This window comes from Barbatula barbatula (genome assembly GCF_947034865.1).
Source record: "Barbatula barbatula genome assembly, chromosome: 10".
In the NCBI taxonomy this organism is placed as follows: Eukaryota; Metazoa; Chordata; class Actinopteri; order Cypriniformes; family Nemacheilidae; genus Barbatula; species Barbatula barbatula.
The window spans coordinates 19,318,820-19,342,961 of NC_136773.1; the positions used below are offsets into that span (position 1 = coordinate 19,318,820).

General features: G+C 39.7%; 1 protein-coding gene across 1 annotated transcript; it reads right to left on the reverse strand.

Annotated features, from left to right (window-relative positions):
- Positions 1-474: 474 nt before the first annotated feature.
- kcng4a (potassium voltage-gated channel, subfamily G, member 4a) lies at positions 475-18,321 on the reverse strand. Its single transcript, XM_079465707.1, has 3 exons — positions 17,948-18,321; positions 15,855-16,767; positions 475-2,268 (listed from the first exon to the last, which is right to left on the reverse strand). Exons 2-3 carry the CDS (start codon positions 16,602-16,604, stop codon positions 1,396-1,398), a joined length of 1,623 nt encoding a protein of 540 aa, XP_079321833.1. The 5' UTR covers positions 16,605-16,767; positions 17,948-18,321; the 3' UTR covers positions 475-1,395.
- Between the last annotated feature and the right edge of the window lie 5,821 nt (positions 18,322-24,142).

The following is a 24,142-nucleotide window of genomic DNA, read 5'->3' on the forward strand; positions in this document are numbered from 1 at the left end:
TTTTATAACAGGGTTACAGCATGCATGTGATGCTTTCTAGGAATTTCTAGGGAGCCAACGATTAACTGAACTGGTATAAGTTTTACAATCGCAAAGCCCTAGAAATGGTTGACTGGGCAGGTTACGTTCTACTGAATCCACAAGAAAATACTTCTTTGGACTTTTTAAGGTTGTAATCGAGGCCTTGAATGTGTCTACTTTGAAAGAATTTTTTTAATAACAAGCTGTTTAATAATTCACCAGTTAGTTAATCCCCAGAAGAGTACACTTTTAATTTGATTGGTCTACCAAACCCACTTGCATTGTTCTGCACTCTTCCAATCCACGATTCAGCTTTCTGGGGTTTTCAGTGCAGCGGCAAGGCCGTTTGTGGAACATTTTACACCAGGCGACTGAATAATTTGACAAGAGGTGCAAATTTGTTATTTGTTGACAAAACGAAATTGATCAAGACTCAGTGGAATGAGTTGCATCTCTGAGAAAACACTGCATGTTTATTACTTATTCTCATCAACATTTGCCCCACAACTGGACCCCCCTGTTCCCGTGAACACTGGGCAATGGGACAATTTTGTGACATTATAGAGAAAAGCTCTTTACGTTGGGGCAGCAGATCTCCTGGGAGAAAATCGACAATATGCAAATAAATAAGATGAGAGAAAAAAATACTTCCTTGGAACAGGAGATTGACCTCATTAAGGTCACAACATTGTTCCTATCTCTACCTTTGCTGGATGCCAGAGTTGGCAGATGGTGAGAGCACATACCGGGGGACTGTGTCTAATGATTGAACGTTTCAAAGAAGAGGATTAGAAAATCCTTCTCCTAAAAAATAAAACAGCACATTCAGATTAATGCTGTTTTTATTTGGAGATTAGGAGCTGTACAAGGGACACTGTGTGTCTGTCCCAACTAATGCAGGAAATGGTGTATGCCCATTTACTGGATGAGCAATTTCCTAAATCTGACAAATATGAATACCTAACAAAACATCTTTGGATTTGTTTGGAAAAAACAAAAGAAAGAAAAAGAATTTCACTGCAGTATATCTAACACCGTGGAACAAGGCTCCAAAAAGTAAAGGATTTACAACTGTATTTAACTTTACCTTTTATAACTATTTTGGTAGAGTGATACATTTGACATGTCAGTTAGGTCCACAGTGAGGGTGTGAAGGGAGTAGTATTTTAATATTTTAGATGTAGTCAGCTTGTGGCTGATGGAAGACAAAATAGCTTCACTCGAATCGTGAAGTTCCTTGAAAGTCCTAACTGTTTAGACAGAGATGTCTCTAAAAATTCACCCTGTCCTCTGCAGAAGACTTCAGAGTCTCAGGGTTTGGAAGAACAGATTTGATGCAGTCCAGTCTATAGAAATGCACAATGTCTGCCTCATTCAAAAGGCTCCAGCGGGTAAAGAGTGATTGTTGTTTCCGGGTGTCTCCCGTCCATTGCCCAGTAGGGAAAGGTCTTCGATGGAACCAGGTGTCTCGGTGTCTGGGGTGAGAATTAGTCTAGGAGCTGGAAGGGCCACCCATCCTCTGTCCTGCTCCTCCTCTGGTTCCGAGGTGATGGCTGCAGCGGCTGCCGCACACTCCTCCTTAAACAGCCTGTCATGCTCCTGTTTCAGCTCCTGATACGAACGGGAGAACATGTGGAAGATGGAGGTGGCTGGGAAGGCCATGATTAAAATCCCACTCAGGATGCTGCTGAGCGCAACCACCTGACCTGGGATGCTCCTGGGTACCATGTCTCCGTAGCCCACAGTCGTCATGGAGATGATCGCCCACCAGTATGAAGCAGGAATACTGCTAAAATCCTGCACTCCGGTCAGCTCGCTCTCTGCAAGGTGCACCAGTGGTGAGAATAGTGTTACGGCCACGCACAAAAAGAGCAGGAGAAGGCCAAACTCCCTCATGCTACGCCGCACCGTTAACCCCAGCGTCTGCAAGCCCAGGGAGTGGCGGGCCAGCCGCATCACATACAGAATCCGAAGGGCACGGAGGATTCTCAAGACGAGCCCTAGTTTATCCAGGTAGCCCTTGCCTCCCGAAGGTTTCTCATGCATCTCGTCTGGGTTCTCCTCCACTACAACCAGAGATACATAGTAGGGAAGGATGGCCATGGCGTCAACGATGTTCAAGGGACCTCGGATGAACTGCAGCTTGCTGCGTGCCTGCACGAAACGTAACAGAAACTCGAGGGAGAACCAGGCCACACACACTGTCTCTACGATGAACATGTGGAAGCACTTCTGAGAGCACACACCCTGAATTAGGAGAGAGAAGGAAGTGAAGAATTAATTTGAAGAAATATTCAGCCAAGTTGAGCACAATTGACAGCATATGTTGACAATTCTGTGTCACCTTTTGTGTACAAATTATTTAAATCTATTTTTGCTTAAAAATATATTCATAATTCTAAGAAATTCTAAATACGCTCAATTCTTATTCAGTAATACAAAATATAGTAGTGCCTGACATATAAATAGTAAAATAAAATATATTAATATTATATTATCACAGTATTAACCATGACTATTGATCAGCGATAACCAAACTGTGAGTTTAATCAAATAAAAGCCATCAGGGAGCAAAAAAAGGTAATTAATACAAGAAAGGGGGGTCAAGGCTAATGGAAAAGATACGGAAAGGGCAAATTGTGAACACAGCTTTTAAAAAAAGTATTTACTTTTAGTATTACAGTCGCGCTATCTGACTTCACTCAGTATTGGTTAATTAGCTGGAGTCAAAGGTCAGACTGATGCGTTGAGAGTGGTGGGTTAACAGAAAAGATAAACCTGACCACTTTGACCTTCATACGCCCCTTGTAATATTAAATACTCTATATTCAGTGTACGTCCACTTCACATACTAAAAGCAGCCGAAATTATTTCTTACCTACATGCTACAGAGATATGATTTCTGATGTTGTCCCAGAAAATTGCACTGTACACCCAGTCAGATCAGATTAGAAATTCATTTCGTGAAAACACATTTCATTAACATCACACGCGATGTTATCACACAGGATATGATGCGATGTTAGCACATATCACGTTTTATCATGTTGTTATCCTTCGGTGCCAGCCAGCGCCTTCTAAAGCTAAATTCGCTGGGTAAGGAGCCGAACAGTCACTGGAGAGATTCTGAGATAGCAGATTTAATTAATATTTGGTGAGATGCGTTAGTTCGAGCAGAACTCAAGGGAACATACTGCAGTTGTGTCATGTTAACAAATTAGCTGTGCGATGTGCGGTTACTTGAAGAGTCTCACAAACATAAATGCTTTTTTTTCTGTGCCGGTTATGAATCTGACATTGTTTTTGTAAACACATTCAAAGAGGTTATTAACAAAATGCTCTTTACAAAAATGTCGCTGCAGGTTTGTAAAATAACAATCAAACAACATTGTTGTAGTAAAAAAAATAGATGTTGAGCCTGAACATTTCAGAACTGTGAAATAAAATCTAGTAATATAGTAGCCTCAGAAAACAACATTAATAACCATAAAGATATAGAAATTCATTATTACCTTGAAAGTAGGGCTGTCAAACGATGAATCCCAAATAACAGCATTCAGAATAAAGTTTATTCTGGTAAAACATTTTGGTAAATATAAATAATAACATTTAAATATTTCCTAAATATGAATACATGTATGTGTACGTGTATGTGTTTATAAATACACAATTAATATGCACAATACACAGTCATACAGTATATTATGTTAAAACAAACTTTTGTTCTGGATTAATCGTTTGAAAGCCCCATTTGAATCAGAGCATTTTCAATGCTCTAACCATAAACCTAACCCTAGCAAAAAACTTTTAAGCACTTTTACAAGTCAAGTAAACAAATTTGAGCATCTTTCAGTCTTTAGAATTGCAGTAACAATACAGCATACATCCTCATGATGCAGCTGAAACCGAACAACACCCATCTAAACACGTTATTTCAATATGTCTTTATTTTAGCCTGGAAACACTAAAACACTGTGGTGGACTGCTACTGTGGTTAGCTGGTATAATGTTATACTGCAGCTGCTGTATGTGTTGATTCATTTGTGTAAACTCAGCAACCTAAAACCTTTATCACACAGCACAGACGATATGTCATCCTCCGTCCAGTATGCCAGCTCCTCTCCCTCTTCCTCATTCTGTCACTCTCCCCACTCACTCCGTCTCAGTCCTTCTCATCTTTATCTCCCACACCTTCATCTCATTCTATTTTACTCTCTGTGGTGAGGATGAAGCGTCTGCGGATTCAGCTGCAGGCATTATGCATTTTAAAGAATGCTAACACTTTGCAACTCGTCGGGCTGATTGTCAATTTCTCAGTGCTAATGCACTTAGGGTGACCTTATCTGAGCGCTGCCACTAAAAATGTCAATGACATCCCCCTTCGAGCAATCAACCACAGCCCCTGCGTCTGCACTGCCGTATATGTTTAAAAGTCTCCTACAGAGCTGATGAGATGATTACCACCTAGACATGTAGTGCATTCTTCGGAGATAGTAGAAAATAAGAGCACGATAATATAATATTTTACATTCGGTATTCAGATGCATTCTGAGTATAAAAAACGCCAGAGTTATAAGCCTTGAATCAAACCAACGAAATTATTGTTTTTATTGGACCAAATTACTGTTCCGGAGTCCAGCTGTTGCACTTGGCTATAAAGACAAATGAAATCAATACAAGTTAGACTCAACCCAAATGCTGCAGTCTAGGAGTGAAACAAAAACATGGCCAAAAAGAGCCAACTCCAAGCTTTGCATACCAAGCTTTGTTAGCGCTAAAGAGCTAAAGAGAACTGACAGGCATTTTTCCATTACGAGCCTCTGATTGAATGTTAGGTGGGCTCTCTGGCAGTTTGAATCTACAGGGAGGGTCTGAAAATGCATAAACTGATATATTGAAAGCGAAATGCGGTCGGGATAATACAATCTGTGTGCCGGTAGGGGAATGAGAAATGGGGACCCTGGAGGTAGAATGCCAGGAAGAGATGAGAAGTTTGGATGGTGATCTGAACATGTGTTAATGCTTACAGCGTTGGCACAGTCACACACATTTTCTGTGATAAACAACGGCAAAAAATGTATTTCCCAAAAGTCTGTCTTTGGAAAAATATCACAATTAAAACTTAATTCATGTAGAACAAAACTGGAACCGGCATCTAGCCCTAACAACATAAGGACTGTATACACATGTACTATATACGGTCAGGATCTTGGGGTGAGACATGGACAGAGTACCCAGGCACAGACAGCGGGTAAGGGGTTAAAATGACAAAACAAAAACCTACGAGGGGTAACACAGACTAAACTACACCGGACAAGACTAAAGATAAACATTGACATTAGATATGAATGACTTGCCTAAACTACACTGACCTCAAACTGCCCACATGAAATGAAGTGAACCAGCACAAGACAGAGAACACAGGGGCATTAAGTAAGGGATCAAATCAAGAGGGAACAGGTGTAGGGCATGAAATCAATAACAAGCAATATGGAGGTGACGAGAGGGCGGGAACAGAGACGAGACCGGAGAGAGTGTTATTCCCAAATAACAACCACTCAAAACTCATAACACACGGTAATGTACAGTGATGCAGTAAATCCTTTTGACTGTCTATAATAACATATGTGACATTATATTTTAAAATTATTAAACCAAATTGCCTGTTCGTGACAGTTAAACGTGGTTTCTTACCTTGAAACCGAATGTAAACTGCTTTTCCTCGGGGAAGGTCTGCATTCGGTTAAAAATAAGCTAATACAATATTTCAAATTCACATTTCATGTCCAGTATTTTTGTATATGGCACGTAGCCGTGGAATAAGCGGATCCGGATGTCCGTATCACACTGTCCAGGCTTATCATTCCTCCGATAACAACAGGCGTCCTGTACATTATCCCTTATGGATTAGATTTTTTGTCATTTTAGCAGACCCTTTTATGATTAAAGACATCAAGGTTGAATCACCAAAAAATGACTTTAGCAGGGTCACAATGGCTTGTTGTCTGTAATGGAAAGTTTTATTTTCAACTCAAATGTCCTACTCTGAACGGAACTATACAAAAAGAAGAGATGGAAAAAGAGAATCAATGTGGTAAGGACAAGAGGAAGAAACATCTCACAATCCTCACAGACACTCCGAGCCTTTGATGTTTTGTCTCTGATGTGTTCGAGCTTGTGACTTTGTCACAGAAGTGTTAAAATATGAGGCTGGGACTGTCTAAGAATGTTTAATTTCATCTACAGTCTGTTTCTGATGTAGTGGCATTTCATCACTCTTACTGACTTAACTATCCAGAAATCCCATTAAAATATATTACTATAGTCCTGCATCTATAGGGATATGACGCCATGTGGTTACAGTACGTCTTATCCACTGCAATAGTGTTGCTCACAACATATTCCACATCAGCCTCCACACCTTTCTGTCTCGCTCCCAAACGCCTCTTTCATCATCTAAACCTGTTCTGTCTCTCACTTTCTCCTGCCAAAATATGCGTTATCAAACTTTCTGGCTCAAAGTCAATAGTGCCTCATAATTCCCGGCGCTTCAGGAAAAGGCAAGAAGTAGGAAATTGCGGAGATCAGCATATTGCTTTTATTTAAATCTCTGAGCACTCGCCATGGCTGCTCTCTATCGAACGCTGTTTAAATGACATGGAGGATAAAGTACGTGAAACACAGGTAAAGCGTGTTTAATCTGTCATGCTGTGTTTACCAGGTTGTGTGTGCTGATGAAGCCGTATGTTAAAATGACCTTGAGGTCATCGCTAGGGATTGAGAGGGAGCCAGAGACAGAGATGGAGGGACTGGGACATTGGGAAAACTCTATGTTCTACATCTCAATAACACAGAAACCCTCCTCTTTCTGGTGCGGAATAATAAAGCCACAGACCAGAGATAGACAGGGACATGACAGGTGACCAGACTCACTTGAGATATTAAGATATTTCTCCCTGTAAAAAACACACATACAGATATACTATTCTTCCTTTAAGTCACATGAATTGCTCAAAGGAATTTCCCCTTAGTATACATTTTCATCAGATGTAATACCCATAATTGTCTAGAAAGGAATCACAGTTAAACATCATTTAGTTCAATATTAAAATAGCTGACATTTGATTTCAAATGAAACTTTATTTATTTCTGAAACTATAAAAGACATACATTAATTTATCTACTTACTTTATTGTGAAATTAATACAATTTGTAACGTTTGCCTATATATTATAACACATATATTTCAGCAAACTTTTCACGTAATGCAGTAATTTGCATTGCCTCTTAAAACTTTCTTTTTAACTTTAACCTTATTGTTTTTCACCCCCTCCCTCGAGCAGTTGAGACCACTTATTACCATCCAATCAATTGACCCTTCACAAGCAGTTTGATTGACAGGCGATCTGACCAATCATAATGCAGAAATAATGTGTCCCCATAACTGACCGCCATTTTGTCAGACAAACAAGCCAGTCCCGAAAAGCTATCATAGCAACAGTAACGATGGGGGGCGTTGTTTTGAGAAGCGTCATTTCCCGATGCATAAAAGTCCCACCCCTAAATGGGCTGCAAACCTTGTTTACTTTGACTTAAGATGTCTTATCTGTGAGATTTCTTTCCTATGGACTGTCTCTCCTTACCTCATCATACCTTTATAACCAACAAACACCCACACACATTTCAGTGCGATCCTTTAATCTGTGTAATCCTACAAAATGCACTATGTTTTTTCCTGAATACTATTTTGCAAAAAGCTAAGACATTTCTCCCCCCATCTCTGTTCATTTTCATCCCAGCTCAGAAAACCTAAAGGTGCAGAGTGGGACGGTTCAGCTCTGCACTAGCTAAAGTACACAGAGAGACGGCCTCTGAATCTTAAACACCTGCCTCTCCATCTTCAGCTTGCTAAGCACTGTTTTTTTAGCAAGCCACGCTCGTCCTCTTCTCCCCACCTCATGCTGCTATAATGGAGAGTAATGAAGGGACGGAGCGATGGATGGAGGCAGAGAGAGTGCGAGTTGGCATTGTGGGCATGTACAGCCTTTCACACTCAGTATGTCTCAGTATCTGTCAAAGTGCCGGCTGAACTTGATCCTGATAAGCTATAGTGAGTGTGTGTTTGTAAAATAAGGCTTAAGACACCAGCTCACCCACATATACTTCTAACACAAAAACAACCGATCATCAGGCCACTACCTGTGACTGCAACCACATGACCTTTGGAAGCACTGGTCCCGCCCACCCACATCTTTCATCCAACGCCATCATTCTCATTCTTTTCTTTTTTTCTGTGCTCTCCTCCCCCGTCTCTGAAGACGCTCTGTGTCACAGAACCTCTGCTTCAAACCTTAAACAGAAATCAGGGGCATAGCTTTCCTGTATCTCAGTGGTAAGAGCATGGCGCTAACAACGCCAAGGTCATGGGTAAGATCCCAGGGGATTGAACATGGTCAGAAACAAATGTATAATACAATACAATGTAAGTCGCTATGGATAAAAACGTCTGCCAAATGCGTAAATGTAATGTAAACTATTAGCCTAGAACTTTAAGTTATTATTTCTCTTATATAAATTAAGAGAAATTATATTATATTTACATGCCATTTTATTTAGAGTTACATTTTGCTTGGCTTTAGTGCAAAGGAAACTGTAGCTGGGCACATAAAACACAGAACATGCTAAACTAAAGTTTTAGCAGTTTTGGAATAAACTTTTGTCATTTAATAATTTATTGGTTTATTTTTCATGTTGCAATATAAGATATTTATGTTTTTTTATTATAATGTTACTGCTTTAACCTTAATTCAGTTTATTTTTGAGGCAACATTTCAAATTTTCCTTGAGTTAAATTTTTACTAACAATTTTATGTCAATATTTGATTTGATTTCAATGAATCGAAACGTTTTCAAAGTTTTAATTTGAGAAACTAAAATAACCTTGCTGCTGGCTTCCAAAGCTTCCAGGCTTTTCAGCATATTATTTAAAAACACTATTAAATGTCATGATGTAATTAATATTCACAGTATTTTTTTACTCTATAAAGTTTGTGATTGTTTTAGTCCAAATGCAATTCATAACATATGCATGGGGTGCTAGGGCACTCAACCTGCCTACATCATGGACTAACCAATTTAAAGACAAACTTAAATCTGAGTCAGCTCTATTTCCACCTGAGTACTGATGTTTGTTACTGTCACATTAACTTGAGAATGCCCAGTAGCATTACTTTGAAAAACGAGACCATACACCTGCAATGCGCAAACCAAGCATTTACATCTGCATCTGTGTACTTAAATAGACTATATTTCTTTGTCTGGTTGTAAGTGGCACTGTAACATCCATTCCTCCCGTTTCAGATGAGCATATCTAGCTTTTAGTCAGCCCCCAGGAGACACTGAACAGACATGGATACCACACAGCCAGCCCATAAACACCTCAATGGAAAAAGAACAAAGAGGTCAAGGGACTGGTTCATGGAGCCAGTTGGTCTGTAAGGAGAAAAGAGGCAAGAGAAACAGGCTGGGGGAGATAGACAATGGGTACACACAGCAGCAGTATATAACCATGAGACCTGTGTTAATGCTAAATATGGTTATGCTCAGAAAATTGCTGCCTTCTATAACTTAAATTTCCAGGACTTAAATGCGCAGTTTTGAAAAACGCATGCTTTGTGAATGGAAAGGTATCGGAAAACTGTACACTGCGCATACGTGTGTCTCGTAGGATATGTGTGTCATCCGGTGGTTTCAGATATAGCCACTGTCTTCCACTGGATCTTTGTGGTCTGTGCACGTCTCAAATGCTGAACTCTTCACTCGCATATAGAAAAAGCTTCTGTACATTATTCTTTGATGGACGTCCCATTTGGACTTTTTGTCTATAAAAATACTGCTGTGTCAATTGTGATAAGACATTCCAGTGTTCTGGACTTCACTACTGTAGATATTTATTATAATAGCTGATATTATTGTTACAGGTGTTATTTAGAATTATCATTAGAAAAGAAAGGGGTAATCCTGCTGCCGCTGAAAGCTGTTCAGTCTAACATGCTAGTAAAGCCAATATCTATAAAAATCGTGGAGAGTTAGTAAGCAAAGTATTCCATAACGCCAATATGAAAAAAGTATTTTACTGAATTAATTGAAAATTAAAAAGCTCATTAATTAGTAGCCTTAAGATTAATTTACACTGATGCAACAAACATCAACAAAACATCAATATAAAATTATAATGTCAGTTTTTGTTTGTTGGATCAGTGTGATTTAGCCCTTACATTTCCGTCTGTGGTCTGATATACCTGTCTTACCTTTTGATATTTTCATAAACCAAACGATTGACTAGATTTTGTTAGGAATGATGTCAGCTGGCTAACCAGGGTAGACAGGAAGTTTGACCAACATGTAAAATAACTAACCATATTGGGATTTACCTGTCCCATGTGATATGTTTAGACATGTAAACCTTGCTATCGACTTGCTATCGACTGCTTAAGAAACTAATGCCATAAAACACATAAACCTTAGCAAATGCAGGGACGAAGTCTTCTACAAAAGCTGTTCATTATAACAGCTAAATTTTAGATGACATGATTATATGTATGGAAGAAATGGGGTCTATCAGGAAGGTCTATCTTTAAATTCTTAATATAAAAGTCTGTTTTGACAGACTGGGTAACATATGATTTATTTTTTTATATTATTATCAAAAATAAAATGAAAAAACCCAGGTAAATTATTTTTTGAATTATTTTATTATTATCATAATGTAAATAATATGTTATATAATATTGACTGAGTGAGACCCAAAACATTTTTAAGTACATTAAAACTGTGAAATAAAAGATTGAAATCAAACCACACTCTATAGGAACGCTTCTCCTAACACAGAAGCTGAAAGAGACATAAAGAAGAATATATTTAGCTAAGTACAGAAAGTCCTAGGGGAAAGCATTAAAGTCTTCCAGAGAAGCGGGACTTCAAGGGTGATTCATCTTCCAACAAGACAGTTACTTGAAGCCAACAGCAAAAGACATGCTCAAAAACAAAATAGTGATGTTCTGGAGTGTCCCAGTCAGTCCAATTAAGCATGCATGAAATAACTTAAAGGGATAGTTTACCCACAAATCTGTTCTGCTAAACACAAAAGAGGATATTTTCAATGGAAAACATTAACTTGAATATTAACTTGTTGTGTTGTTTTCTATAGCCTACGAATGTACTTTAACTCTGACATTAGAGACGGTAAAAGAAAATGAAGCAAATAAATAATAGGGGGAAAATAACAAGTGGGCTGGCATTAAAAGAACATCTTAAATTCTGGGATTAAGCCACTTGTAAAATAAATCTTTTGATAGATAACACTATTTACTTCAGTTACAATCTCTGCTGAACAACTGAGCGCATATTACAGGAGGAAAAACGCTTAGCCGTCTCACATACATTAACTGAACCTGCAGCACCACACCATATTTTCTAAACAGCATCTGCCAGTATAAAGCCTTTATCACCACACAACCAGAGCTGATGGAACCTGTTTCCACAATTTTCACATGATGGCATCATAGATTACGTACAACCTGGGGCTCTGCAGCTTGCTCAAGGGTACACTGGTAATGGCTATCTCTTCTCACAGGGGCCAAACCAGTGCATTCTGGTTACTAGCTCTGAGCTTTAGACTACTTCACCACATCAGACAAAAAACAGAAGCAAAAGAGTACCGGTTCAGCCATGTGTGTGTTTGTTTACATACATCTGCAAGACACTCGAGAGTATCTTTTATTTGACCCTCCAACCTTGAAACTGCAAGGATGTTGCTCGGAATAGCAAACAACAGCCAAGCAGACAAAGAACAGCTTTCATTCTGCACATTTTTTGTCACGCTGTTCCTTTAAAGGAGGAATTCAGCCAATCAATAGAGGTCAACAGTTTAAGCTTTAACACGGGTGATCCTAACATTTTTGACCTACATGAAAATGCTGAAAAACCTACTCGGTGGTGTTCTCAGCTACCTGTTTCTCATCTTTTAATACTGGTACATCATAGAGATGTGGACTCTTTCTGTATTAAATCTGACTAAAGAAAATATGGTGAAATAATATGCAGTATAAACAATACAGATACAACACAATTTTTCAGTGCGTTCAGTCCTGAACACCAAACTAACTTATATGGCTTGGATTACTCTTATATCAATTCCTCTTTGAATAATAGTTTATTTCTATCAATGCGTCATTGCGATACATGCTATTTTTATTACAGACAAAAACGTTTGGCAATAACAGTAGAACTATTGTTTAATACACCCAGTTACAGAAGGGTTGAAGCCCTGCTGTGAAAACAGAATATAAGACAATGGCTCTTTCAAATGATGTTCTTTACCCTCAAGAAGCCTAGTTGCCCCCCGTGTAGCCTGCATCACTGCAGGAAAAAGTGTATCAAGGACACACAGCATCCATTAGGGGTGCGAGGCTTAAAATCATGCTCCAGAAACTAAAGATTTCTGGAAACTAAAGTTTACCAATCCAACCAATAGCTACACATCCAGTTTTTCCCTTCCTGTCTCTGACTGGGACACCCTCCCCTCCTCATTCTGGCTAAGAGCTGTACCTGCCCACTCACAAGGAAACCTAAGTGTCATCCAGGTTGTGCTGTGTATTGCTAACCTACTCCTTAGATTAAGAACCCAGGCCAAGATCATCGCTAACCCTGCATACCACCTGTTCCAGGTCCTCCCCTTCTGGCAAACAACATGCAAAACTTTGTAACACAAGCCCAGAACCACGCGTGCCTTGCACATGTACCTGTACCAGCACCATCTGGCCCTCTGCAATATCCTGTCCAACATAGTTTAGAATGAGCAGAATATGTAGAATGCCAGCTACTCTGTCACTGATGATGGAGAAATAATCATGCACTGAAAAGCTCTGGCTAAATGATCAGCTAATTCAACAAACAGAAGACCAGTGAATATGTTTGTTGCAGGTAATATGTACAGCTGCTGAGCTTATAAATGGTTTTCGAATGCTTCTTTCGTTTTAGTGTTCTGCTAGGGAGAACAATCAGGACAAGGGTATTGTGATCATTATTATCTTTGCCAGTAACTCTATCCAGCAAGTAACATTTGAGCCAATTTGTATTTCAGGATTAGGGCTGTAATGCAAGCAACAAATGGACATACATTTCAGATTTGTCTTGTAGTGGGCTTAACTTCTAGGTCAAGTAAGCTCTTTAGTCATTTTTGTTGTCCAATCGAAAGGATCAGTATTTTGGGGTTATCACAAATGCGGACTGACAGGACTTTGTCTCGAAACGCGTCTTTAAAATTAACATCATTGTCGGTTGCCATACAACGGCGGTACCGTCGCTGTTTGGGTACCAACATTCTTCCAAATATCATCTTTTGTGTTCTGTAGAAGAATGAAAGTCATAGAAGTTTGAAATCACAAGACTTTGAGTAAATAATGACAGAATTTTCCTTTGTGGGTGTACAATTATTTAAAGTACTATCATTCTGTTTCCTTGTGTCTGGTGGACATGATCCTCATCCAGCCTAACTATACAGACCATGTTTGAAACTGACTAGCTGACTAGTCACTTAGACAACGAAACTGACTAGTCGATAATGAAAATAATCTTTTTTAATAATTAATAATTTTAAATTCCTGATAAGATCATCCCTTTCAAAGAAATGTATATCGTGTATGGGAGTGTGTGTGTCGCCAGCACTTGTTAAATGACAGCGTACAGTATGTCTGTCACCAGCACTGGGTGCGTGTGTGTGTCTGTCACCAGCCCTGAGTGAGAGTTTGCAGGATGCTTCTGGCATACCAAACACCCTCTGTTCTGAGTCCTCACTGCTGTACTTCAAACAAAGCCAAATTTACACCTGCAGCCCCGGGAGTGGAAAAAGAAAGACAGAATGAGAAGGGCAGAGGAGAGGGGCAGAGAGCCGGCAAACAAGAGCGAAGGTGAGAAAAGGCAGAGAGGGCAGAGTGAAAAGCATCAAAAAGAAGAGGCACATGAATATTTAAGAAAGCTGCAGGAAACCTACTGAATCAGAGCAGACAACGATCTAGAGCAAGACAAAAAACAAAACAGGAAGGAGAAGTGAAGTACAGAATCTATAGGGCAGATCCAAAAAGTGCTAATGAATCTTCTGATTACCTGATGTTCTCATCCTTTTATCACATGACTTGAATATATAACCTGAAGCGCAGCAGAACACATTTATTTACATATAATATATACTGAAATGAAACTTCTAAAAGTACACCCTTGGGTAGCCATAATTCCAGCACCACTGCTTCAGACTTAATAAGATAAAGGGTATTATGGGATAAAGCTCACCACCTTATGAGAACGTGGTTGTTTTGATCTGAACAATAAATTAAAATGCCGCGTGGGATTATGAGAGCATAAATTGCCCTCCAGCACACAACACAATTGACCTGACTGATTCCCAATCCACCTGATCTCCCGCTACACAAAGAATATTTTCTTATCTTATATCCATCCTTTTCACAATCTCAAAAGAAGACAAGTAAAACACAAACCAGAGCGTTAACTGTACAAGGCAGTCTGAGAATCACAAATATACTTTCTGGAACCACTGTACAGTAAAACAGATTCATTCAGAGCTCAAATGCATGCTGTATATGTTAAAGAGTAAGAGCAAACACTCTAGCAAGCCTGTATGCTTGGGATTTATTCACTGTATTTACAAAATCATTCAGCTTTTTGTGAGTTTGTTTGCTGTGTTAGAAATATTGTTTACATTACTGTTTGACCTTGCCTTGCTTGACCTGATATAGAGCTCTAAACTAAAAGGGTGTAGTATACACATTTACAGTGGCATAAAACTTTATGGAATATAGTTTTATGCTTGTAAACACACAGAACTATGTAACACAATCTGCACATTCAACTACACACAAGTAAGTGAAAGATCGAGAAGGCCATCTTGTTATCACTCAATGTACACCTGCACACACACATTTATCGGCAGAGATGAATGACTCCATGCTCAGGCCATTCTTGTTCTACCGGGCTGTTGACATTGACAAACCGCCCGGCAGTGTGAATTTAATATGACAGTCCTCCTGGTTCCAGCAAGACTCTTCCTGTTGGACACTACGTACTAACTACTGTAACTGACTAGACACTACCAGAGTTTAACATTTACAGAGCATCCATGCATACACACGCAGTATTTATTTTGTGACAAAAACTCATACGCAAACTACAGGCGAGCATAGCTTTGTGCAATGTGAGGCATCTAAGCACGATTAAAATGCATAGTCTTTTATAAGCAAAAAGGTCTAGTCTTTTTAAGCGAACCCCCGCGTTCCTGCTGACATTCTTGAGGTCTCACAGGAGCTGGTTCATTATTTTCTGTGTGTGTTCGCTGACATTGTGAAGGCATTGCTGGTCCAGTTCATTACTCTCTGGGTATTTACTGACATTGGGGAGCGCTGCTGAGATGCATTCATTATTTTTCAGTAGGAATAGCACACACAGGACTGCATGACAACCGGAAACACACCTTAAGCGACATACGGTACTCAAACTCTACCTGAGGCAAGCAAGTGAAGTAAACAAGTGTAAGTGAGTGCTTACTACCCGCATGAAGTCAAAGACAAAGGCGGACAGAAGAAAAATGGCTCAATCTAATTGAAGTACAACGAGCTAAGCAATTCTTCTGTCAGTGGTGTGTTGGTTTGAAAATAATGCATATGAGTATTTGGGGGAAAGAATGTTGATACAAAGGATTCACATTGAACATTATTTTTATTCTGTCATATTTACTGTGTCAGCATTATGTACATACTCACCCTATTCTCCTCCTCCCGGAGGTCTGGCATTGTGCTGATGCACAGGCTGATCACTGTCACTGCCACCATCACCACAGACAAACAGGCAAAAATCTTTCCTGGCAAGCCCGACTGAGGGTTCTCCACCATGTCCCTCAGACGATTCATGAATTTGCGGTAGGGCGTCTCCTCGACTGGAGGCCGCAGCTGCATGCCACGTTGACGCCGCTCCTCCTCTCGCCGCTCAATCTCCGCCACCTCCTCAATGCGTGTGTACATTTTGCGCTTGCAGCAGCGCTCCATGTATGCCATTTCCACACCCCAATAGTTCAGTTCATCGTGCAGCGAAAGCACGCACATTTCCCGTAACATACGTAGCTTTCCCGCCACTAGAAAGTTAAGGATAACTCGGAATGCATTGGGGCTGCGGTCGAAGAAGAATTCGCGACGTGCCTCATCGTAATCATCACAAACGCAGGCAATTTCTTCAGGACTGCTGCAGGATCTAAGACGTCCCAAGCGTGTCAAAGGAAACTGCTCCAGCGTGCTCCAGGGAAAGGTGTAACGGTTGCCCCCCACGTTGATGAGGGCTTGCAGGCCGTGGTCCACCAAAAGAAGATCTTCTGGTCGGCGGATAAATTGAGCACGCTGATAGTACACACCTTTGATGGTCTCTGTTTCAGGGATCTCGGTGAAGATGTGATCCAAGCTGCTGTCGTCACTGGCCGAGAGGTTGCTGAAGTCATGGTTGGCGTTGCTGATGATTGGCATGATGGCATTGAAGAAAAAGTGGAAGGCTCAGCTTGTTAGGGTGTGTTAGCTTGATACCTGGATGCTGGGCATTGAGGTGTTTATCTGATGAACACCAAGGAGGATCCCAGAGGATCTCATGCACAGTTCAGCGAAGAGCCAAACAGTCAACATCATTTGCACACTGTTGGAGACAGCAGGGAGACAACAAAACACAACAAGGTCAAACACTTGCTCAGGCATTTGCATTCATACTTATAACATCAATCATTACTTTTTTTCATGGAAATGCATCTATTAACATCAATCAATACTTTTTTCATGGAAATGCATCTATTAACATCAATCAATACTTTTTTCATGGAAATGAAAATATTCACATATATACAGTCATGCACCTCCTGTTTCAATAAAAAGGCACGATATCAGTTGACAGAGTTAACCCTCAACAGTCTCTGGAGGCTGGGCATATTAACAAACCTCCAGACATCCTAAGACTCTTTACAGAGATTGAATAATTTGCTGTTGTCAAGGTGTTTCATTATGCTTGGAAAGGGTGGGAGAGAGAGTGATAAACTATTTATTAATAGAAGCATATTCCCGTCGGGAGAGAGGCTTGCTTTACTGTGTGGAAAGTTAATTGAGGGAAGTGTGTTAAGGAGCCCAGTGGTTCAGGAACATTCTCTCTAGTACACACTGATAAGCAGAAAGTGAAGGGAGCAAGATTGTCCACAGTCACACATAAGCAAGTGTGAAAACTGGGAGGAAATTAGGAAAGCGATGTTGATAAAGTAGACAATACATTATATTTGTAAGGGTGTGAACACAATGTTAAAATTATGCGCACACTGTTACAACAACAGACAAGCTAAAGTTACACTCAAGCTGAGTGTAAATATTATAAATTGGTTATTTATACAGTCACTCCATGTCTTATATGCAACTATTTTATCCAATTTGTCAAAATATAAAAACCACGATGAACCCTGAGCTAATTTTTGCACCAAGGAATTTCACCAAGTTCACTGATAATGTGTATATTCCAACCTATAACTTTTAAAATGACTTTCATATGAGAACACAGTGTGGTAAGATGCGTTGTCATAATATGTGTATTAACTTTTACGGTGCTATTTTATAATAGCATAGACTTCCTTTACTGTCAAAATGTTACTTCATTCTAAACACGTTCAATATTACTGTGCACAGTCAAGTTTCAAAAGCACAAACAGAAACACGAGTGAGTAAACCGTGACACCCCAAAAGAAAAAGTTATCTATAAACCGAAAGTAATCCGTATGAAAACACAAACATTCATGTTTACACAGCCTTACACAGCATCAAAGTACAAAGTCCCAACTCACCCCGGCTCCTCACGACTCCATCATCTCCCCACTTTCATCATATTCTCTCCATAATACATCGTACCCTTTAAAACTCACTTATTATTTAACGTCCCGCACGGAAATGTTAAGACAAAAGCGGGAAAAGTCACAGAGTTCGAATAAACAGCGCAGACACATCATCACTGTCCCGCGCGCTAAGAGTCAGTACCACTGCATTCCGAACGCGTGTGCGCGCGTGTGTGAGCGCCGGTCGGCTGCGCGCCCCTCGCGCTCCGTGAGTGCGTTAAGTTTAAAAGCGTCTATAGTGGCGCACTGCTGGAAATCCACGGTCACGTAACGTTCACATACCCGCACTAAGCCTTTATTTTATTACAAGCTCCCGTTTGAGATGTGCGCGTCACGGTGCGTCAAAGTGACTGGGGCGCTGACGAACACAACACTCGGTGTGTGAAACCGATACAGTAATAAACTCTTGTGTGCAATTGAAACCCGTTTCTAAACAACTAAGAAGAGCATTATTACGCGTTGGAGTCATCATTATAAAATAATAGCTTGGATGTGTCATGAGTTGTTTTAACCAAAATAGGGTTGTTTTGACTTCGCAAATATTCTACTGGTGTATTTGAAATCGGTTGTCTGTATACTGTGCATTATACATCCTCATATCTTTTAATTCAATATTTGCATGCACAGTTCAAACAACTCGGGACAGTCCAATTAGTTATATCCAGATCACAATATTTACATACATGTACTGTTTACCATCCAGCCCTATTGTGAAGTCTAACGCTGACATATAGACACCCAATGTGTGCTGTATTTATTAGGTTCATCGTGCATGCGGAAATTCTAATAAAAACAGTCAGCGCAGGTTTTGCGGTAGATGCTGCACGCTCCATCATTGTATGCTAAGGGTCGAAACCATTAGCCATGCTTAAAACTGTTAAACAACTAGCAAATGCATGTCATCTAGACTTGCTTAAAGAATAATTCAAAATCTTAGAGTGATATACAGCTACAGACATATACATGTCAACAAAATTATATTATGATATCGTTAAGGACTTTAGTGTCAACATTGACAACATTCCGGCTGTCCCCCACCCCGGATTTACGTAATTAATGCACACACACACACACACGCACGCACGCACGCACACACACACACACACATTTTGTGGTTGGACTGATGATGCTACTATATTTAAGAGAGAAAGGGGATTTTCTAGATAGAGAAAGAGGGGAAACGGACAGGAATCAGTCCGAGGATTAAATTTTAATTTAATTAAAAATAATCCCAGACGCAGAGACGGGATTAAATTGATGAGCGTATTGGGCTGGAGGACGAGGTGAAGCTCTGGAAACTGGTGGGCAGTTGTGTGTCCCAATGACATTTGTTTGATCCACTGCATGTTTCGATCAACCTAATTGCTCTTCAAGCGGATGTGAGAATAGATTACAACCGTTGGGCTGCCAAGAAAAAAAGTGTAAGTAAAGGATAAAGGGCTGATAAAATCCGCGAAAGATTTTTCCAATTTAAACTCAATCTAATAATTTGGTTCTCTGCTGATTGGTTTGATATAATTAAAGGCATTTCGTTTATTGTGCATAAAGTTCTGAGAGGCCGAGGCGGTTCTGGGGCATGACTCGTGAGGAAGCGCAAGTTTACACATATGCTCTGTTTTGTCGTCTGGTCAGTGATCCCAATCTAGGACCATTTACATAACATTCAAATGTATAATCAAATCCTACAGCCATCCAAAGGAAGCAGATTAAAAGTGTTTTACACAGAGGAAGGCAGATGTCAGTCATGTGGAATTTGGGCCTGTAGCAATGCTGCAGATATTGAAGAGAGAGAAATTGAGTCTGAAGCCTTCCGCTGTGTTATGTATTAAACATTCATGCTGGAGGACGGCATGCATGGGCCTCTCTCTTTATGCAGACATCAAACCTCCCTTTGAGCTTAAATTGGAATTTGAGAAGAGACGCAGAACTCCCTTGCAGTCGCACACATCTCTGTCTTATTCTTTACATGTGTGTCTATTGTGCATATGTTTGTGCTTGCAGGACAAAAAGAGAGGGCAAATTACCGACCGGATATCCCCATAAAGGAGGGACAAATATAACATCGACTCCATCATCTGCACATCCGAGCCTTTCCTGTAGAAAATGTGCCCCATCAGCAATATCAACAAATCTCATGTTCTATACAATGACTTCATCTGCTTATCAATTAACTACCACATGCAACTCTAGATGTGTCCACTCCTGTGAACAACCGCAATGCAAGGACGCATGACATTGGCAAAACTGCAGCCGTCAGTGAAACTAACAGGGGAGCTTCCGTCCCGTAGCGAGGGACTCGCTGTGGTCTCTGCTGTGCGTGCAGTGTTTTATTTCCACAGTAATGGAGTCTATTTACATCAGCAGGCTTTACCCTTGCGCTCTGGTTACCTGTAATGACACACCTGGATAAGAATTTTAGAGCTCAACCCGCTCATCTCACTTCCCTGATCTCTGATCAGTTTACAGACGCCATGGCTCCATTTCCTTGCTCATCCTGGATCAAATCAGAACAGTGAAGAAACCTTTTCTCTGTCTTTATTTACTTGTTTATTCAATTCAATCGCCAAACAGGGTATGTCCCTAAACCATCTTATGGAGTCATTCAGGAGAGCCACAACGGAAAGTCATGTCAGATAAACGAAAGACAAACTTTTGGGAATAATGTACTGTACACCAGAAACAATGAGAGCAAACAGAGTCAATTTGGTTTCACTTTCTAGGAGCTTCTCCTAGTTTCCTCAAATACACTGACCTGTTAAAGATAAAGTAAAGAACAGAACAAGCCAGACCAAAGGTGTGATCTCAGCAAAAACAGATCACATTTTTTGTTTCAACATACTCACCCAGCGGCTACGTGGCAGTCAGTTTACCACCAGTCTTTTTTCTCCTCGGTAAAATAAGCTACATCTAGCTCATTCACACACCACACAGAAAGTCATGCAAATTGAATCAACATCCCAGCATGCAGTCATTAACACATTAGAATGAATCCCTGCTTTCCAATGAGTGCTCCTACATACCAAGTTGCCATCAACACTCATCATACCAAAACCCCCAACAGTCCGAATCTGTCAACCTCATTCCTCCACCACTTTCCATGCCCACAGGGAACTAAAAATGAAAAAATAGACTTTTCTATAATTAAAAGCCACAAGGAATGATGTATTTTGATTTTTGGGGAGAGCTCATTCCGATAAGCAAACACATGCTGGGGTGTTACATTGCCTGGTCCAATTAATCATTAAACTGCAAGAGAATTCAATATTCTTGTCAGGAAGCATTTGCTAGCTAGACTGAGTTAATAGAGCTCTTTCTCATTCCTCCCTCCGACGCACTGCGTACAGCAGGGATATTGACAGTATGTTAGCACACCAGAGCATCAAACATGGAGAACAAAGCGGGGTTCTCCCCGAGTAAGTTAAATATTTTCCCAGCAAATCGAGCAGGACGGATTAATGTTTTAGGTTGTCTGACTGATGACGAAATCAATTTAGTTGTTTGAAGTGTCTTTTATTTAAGAATTACCATTCTGTAGTCATCTACCAACCCTTACACAGAACTTTCTTTGATGCTGTTTTTTCTCTACAATGCAACATCGCACCTGCAGTCTTATTTGAATGCAGCGTATTTGAATAAATGTGAATACAAATGATATTAAAAAGGATTTTAGGATATAGCTCAAATTTTTAAATAATCGTGTAGTTTCATAAGACTGTAACATTTAGACTATTTTAATATTTTTATTTAAAGGGCCAGTTGACCAAAAATTATGTCATCATTTACTCTCCCTTGAGATGTTTCCAAGTTCTGTATACATTTCTTTGTTTTTATGAGCACAGAGAAAGATATTTTCGAACTGTTACTTGTAACCAAACAGTTCTTGGCCATATTTGACTACCATAGTAGGAAAAAATACAATGGTAGTAAAAAGTGTCCCAGAACTGTTTGCTTTCCCATATTGTTCAACATATCATCATTTGTGTTCCACAGAACAAAGCAATTTTCCTACTGTGGTAGTCAATGGTGGTCAAGAACTGTTCGGTTACAAGCATTCCTCCAAATATCTTTCTCTGTGTTCATCAGAACAAATATTTGCAAACAGATTTGGAACAGCTTGAGGGTCAGTAAATGGGTGAACAGTTCCTTTAAAACCTGCACACACATCCACCACAAGTATGCTTAAAAAAATCTTCATTATCACAGATCAAGACATGTAATTTATCAAGCGTAGTATGTTATTTTTACCAAATGCCAAAGCATTGCCATAGTCCAAGGAGAAAGTTTCAAGACACATAGAATAAATAAGGTAATGAATGACTTTTAAAGAACACAAAGCAGCGGACCTCATTTAAAGCACGCATGTCATTGGCTTGTGTCGTGCTCTCCCTTAAAAAAACACGTGTACAGTACAGCCCTAAGTGATCAGAGAGAAGGGAAGAGGAATGGCTAGTCTAATCACAGAGAGAAAGTACGAGTGCCCCAGCCCTGCCTGCTGCGAGACGCCTGCTGAATATGGAGCAGTAATGGCCTTTGATAAAATGAATCCCCTGTGTTACATACTTCAAACTACACTTATGACAACACAATGAGTTATTATGCAACCATGAAATCAAAATGCAAGCCAAGCTCTCTTCAAAAAGATTAGCCAAATGTAGTTGTAATCCACTATATCTTAAAACAGCTTTCATTATTAAAGATTTAGTAATTGGCAGTGATTACAGATTGGCTAACTGTGTGATTCATTTTGCACTTCAATAACCGTGATGAAGTGTTGACTACTCTGTTTAAAAGGTTGCTACGCCGGTGGGGAATTTAAAAGGAATCCAGTTTAAGTATCCTAAAATAGTATGTGAAAGAGACTTTCAATTCATATCCAAACATATCAGCAATTATTGGCCAATGTAATATAGCATTGTTGCAAAATGTGTTTAGGATGAAATGTTATCAGATTAAAGCAAACAGATTAAAATGTTGATACAGATGCATACTTAACGCAAACATGCCTCCAGGGTCCAAAACTGAGACGCAAGCTTTGGGTAATCCTGTTGATAAAATTCAGGTCTTCTTTGCCTTTGAAAACTGCAGACACAAAAATATTCTCAAACAAGCCATAACCAAGCCACTAGTTATATATGAACCTTGTTAAAAACACTAGGTAAACATATTGGGTTATTTCAACCCAGCATTGGGTAAAAAAAAGGAAAAACCTGCAACTGTTGGGTTTAACTAACATGAAATTCTTTAGGTTTGACCCAAAAATTGGGTTAATATAACCTTACATTTTGGTTTCAAACAACCCAGTTTGTCCAGTTTTTACCTAATGATGGGTGGAAATGACCCAATTTTGTAGTTATCTACCACTTTCGTATGTTAAAGTGAGTAATATTATACGGTATCATCAACAAAAGCATCCAGAATTTGTAAAGGCTTTAATTTACAATCCACAATAGACATTATATAAATCATAAAAAAAAAATCATCAACAGCAGCCCAACACTAAATATAACATTTGACCTCCAGTTTGCGTAATTTCTGTTAAGAGCCCATTTCAGTTGCATACTGTTACACTGTAAGAACTTATGACACTAAAGTACTTCCTAAAGGCACGTTGAACGTGGAGTTAAATGCATGATTACATTAAATCCCGTCTGTATACGTGTCTCATCATGTGTGTCTATATACTTATCTAATAGTTATTGAAGTAATTGTAATAGGCGAAATGTTATTCAGACATTGATGGAAAAGGCCTTCTTGTGGTGATTTATTCTTTAGCAGTCTTTGTGTGGCTGTGGAGAGAAATTGCTCTGATAGTGGAATAAACTCTGTAAATGGAAAATAACTTGAATCTACTGCACCGGGTCTCAAAGGGCAAAACTGGAGAGCTTTTTCTAATCCACTGCTTATATTGTTATAGTGCATTCTCCTCCACTCTCAACACAATTACCACTATCAAATGTGAAGCGTTCCCATTTTAATGCTGTGGCAAGGAGAGCAGAGCCCCTAATGCAAAAGTGGACAGAAGTGGAGAGACATACAGCGAAGTTTATATTTACCTTCAGACATTAAAGGAGGAAAAACACAAGGACACATTATTTGGTCAGGAAACACCATGTGAGGGCCAACTGTTGTCACAGTGAGATCCAAAAA

Excerpts from the sequence above, each read along its gene's own strand:
- kcng4a (XM_079465707.1), bottom strand. The coding sequence starts at position 16,604 with ATGCCAATCATCAGCAACGCCAACCATGACTTCAGCAACCTCTCGGCC. Across the intron at positions 2,269-15,854 it reads TCCGGGAGGAGGAGAATAGG|GGTGTGTGCTCTCAGAAGTG; the intron begins GTGAGTATGTAC and ends CTCCTAATTCAG.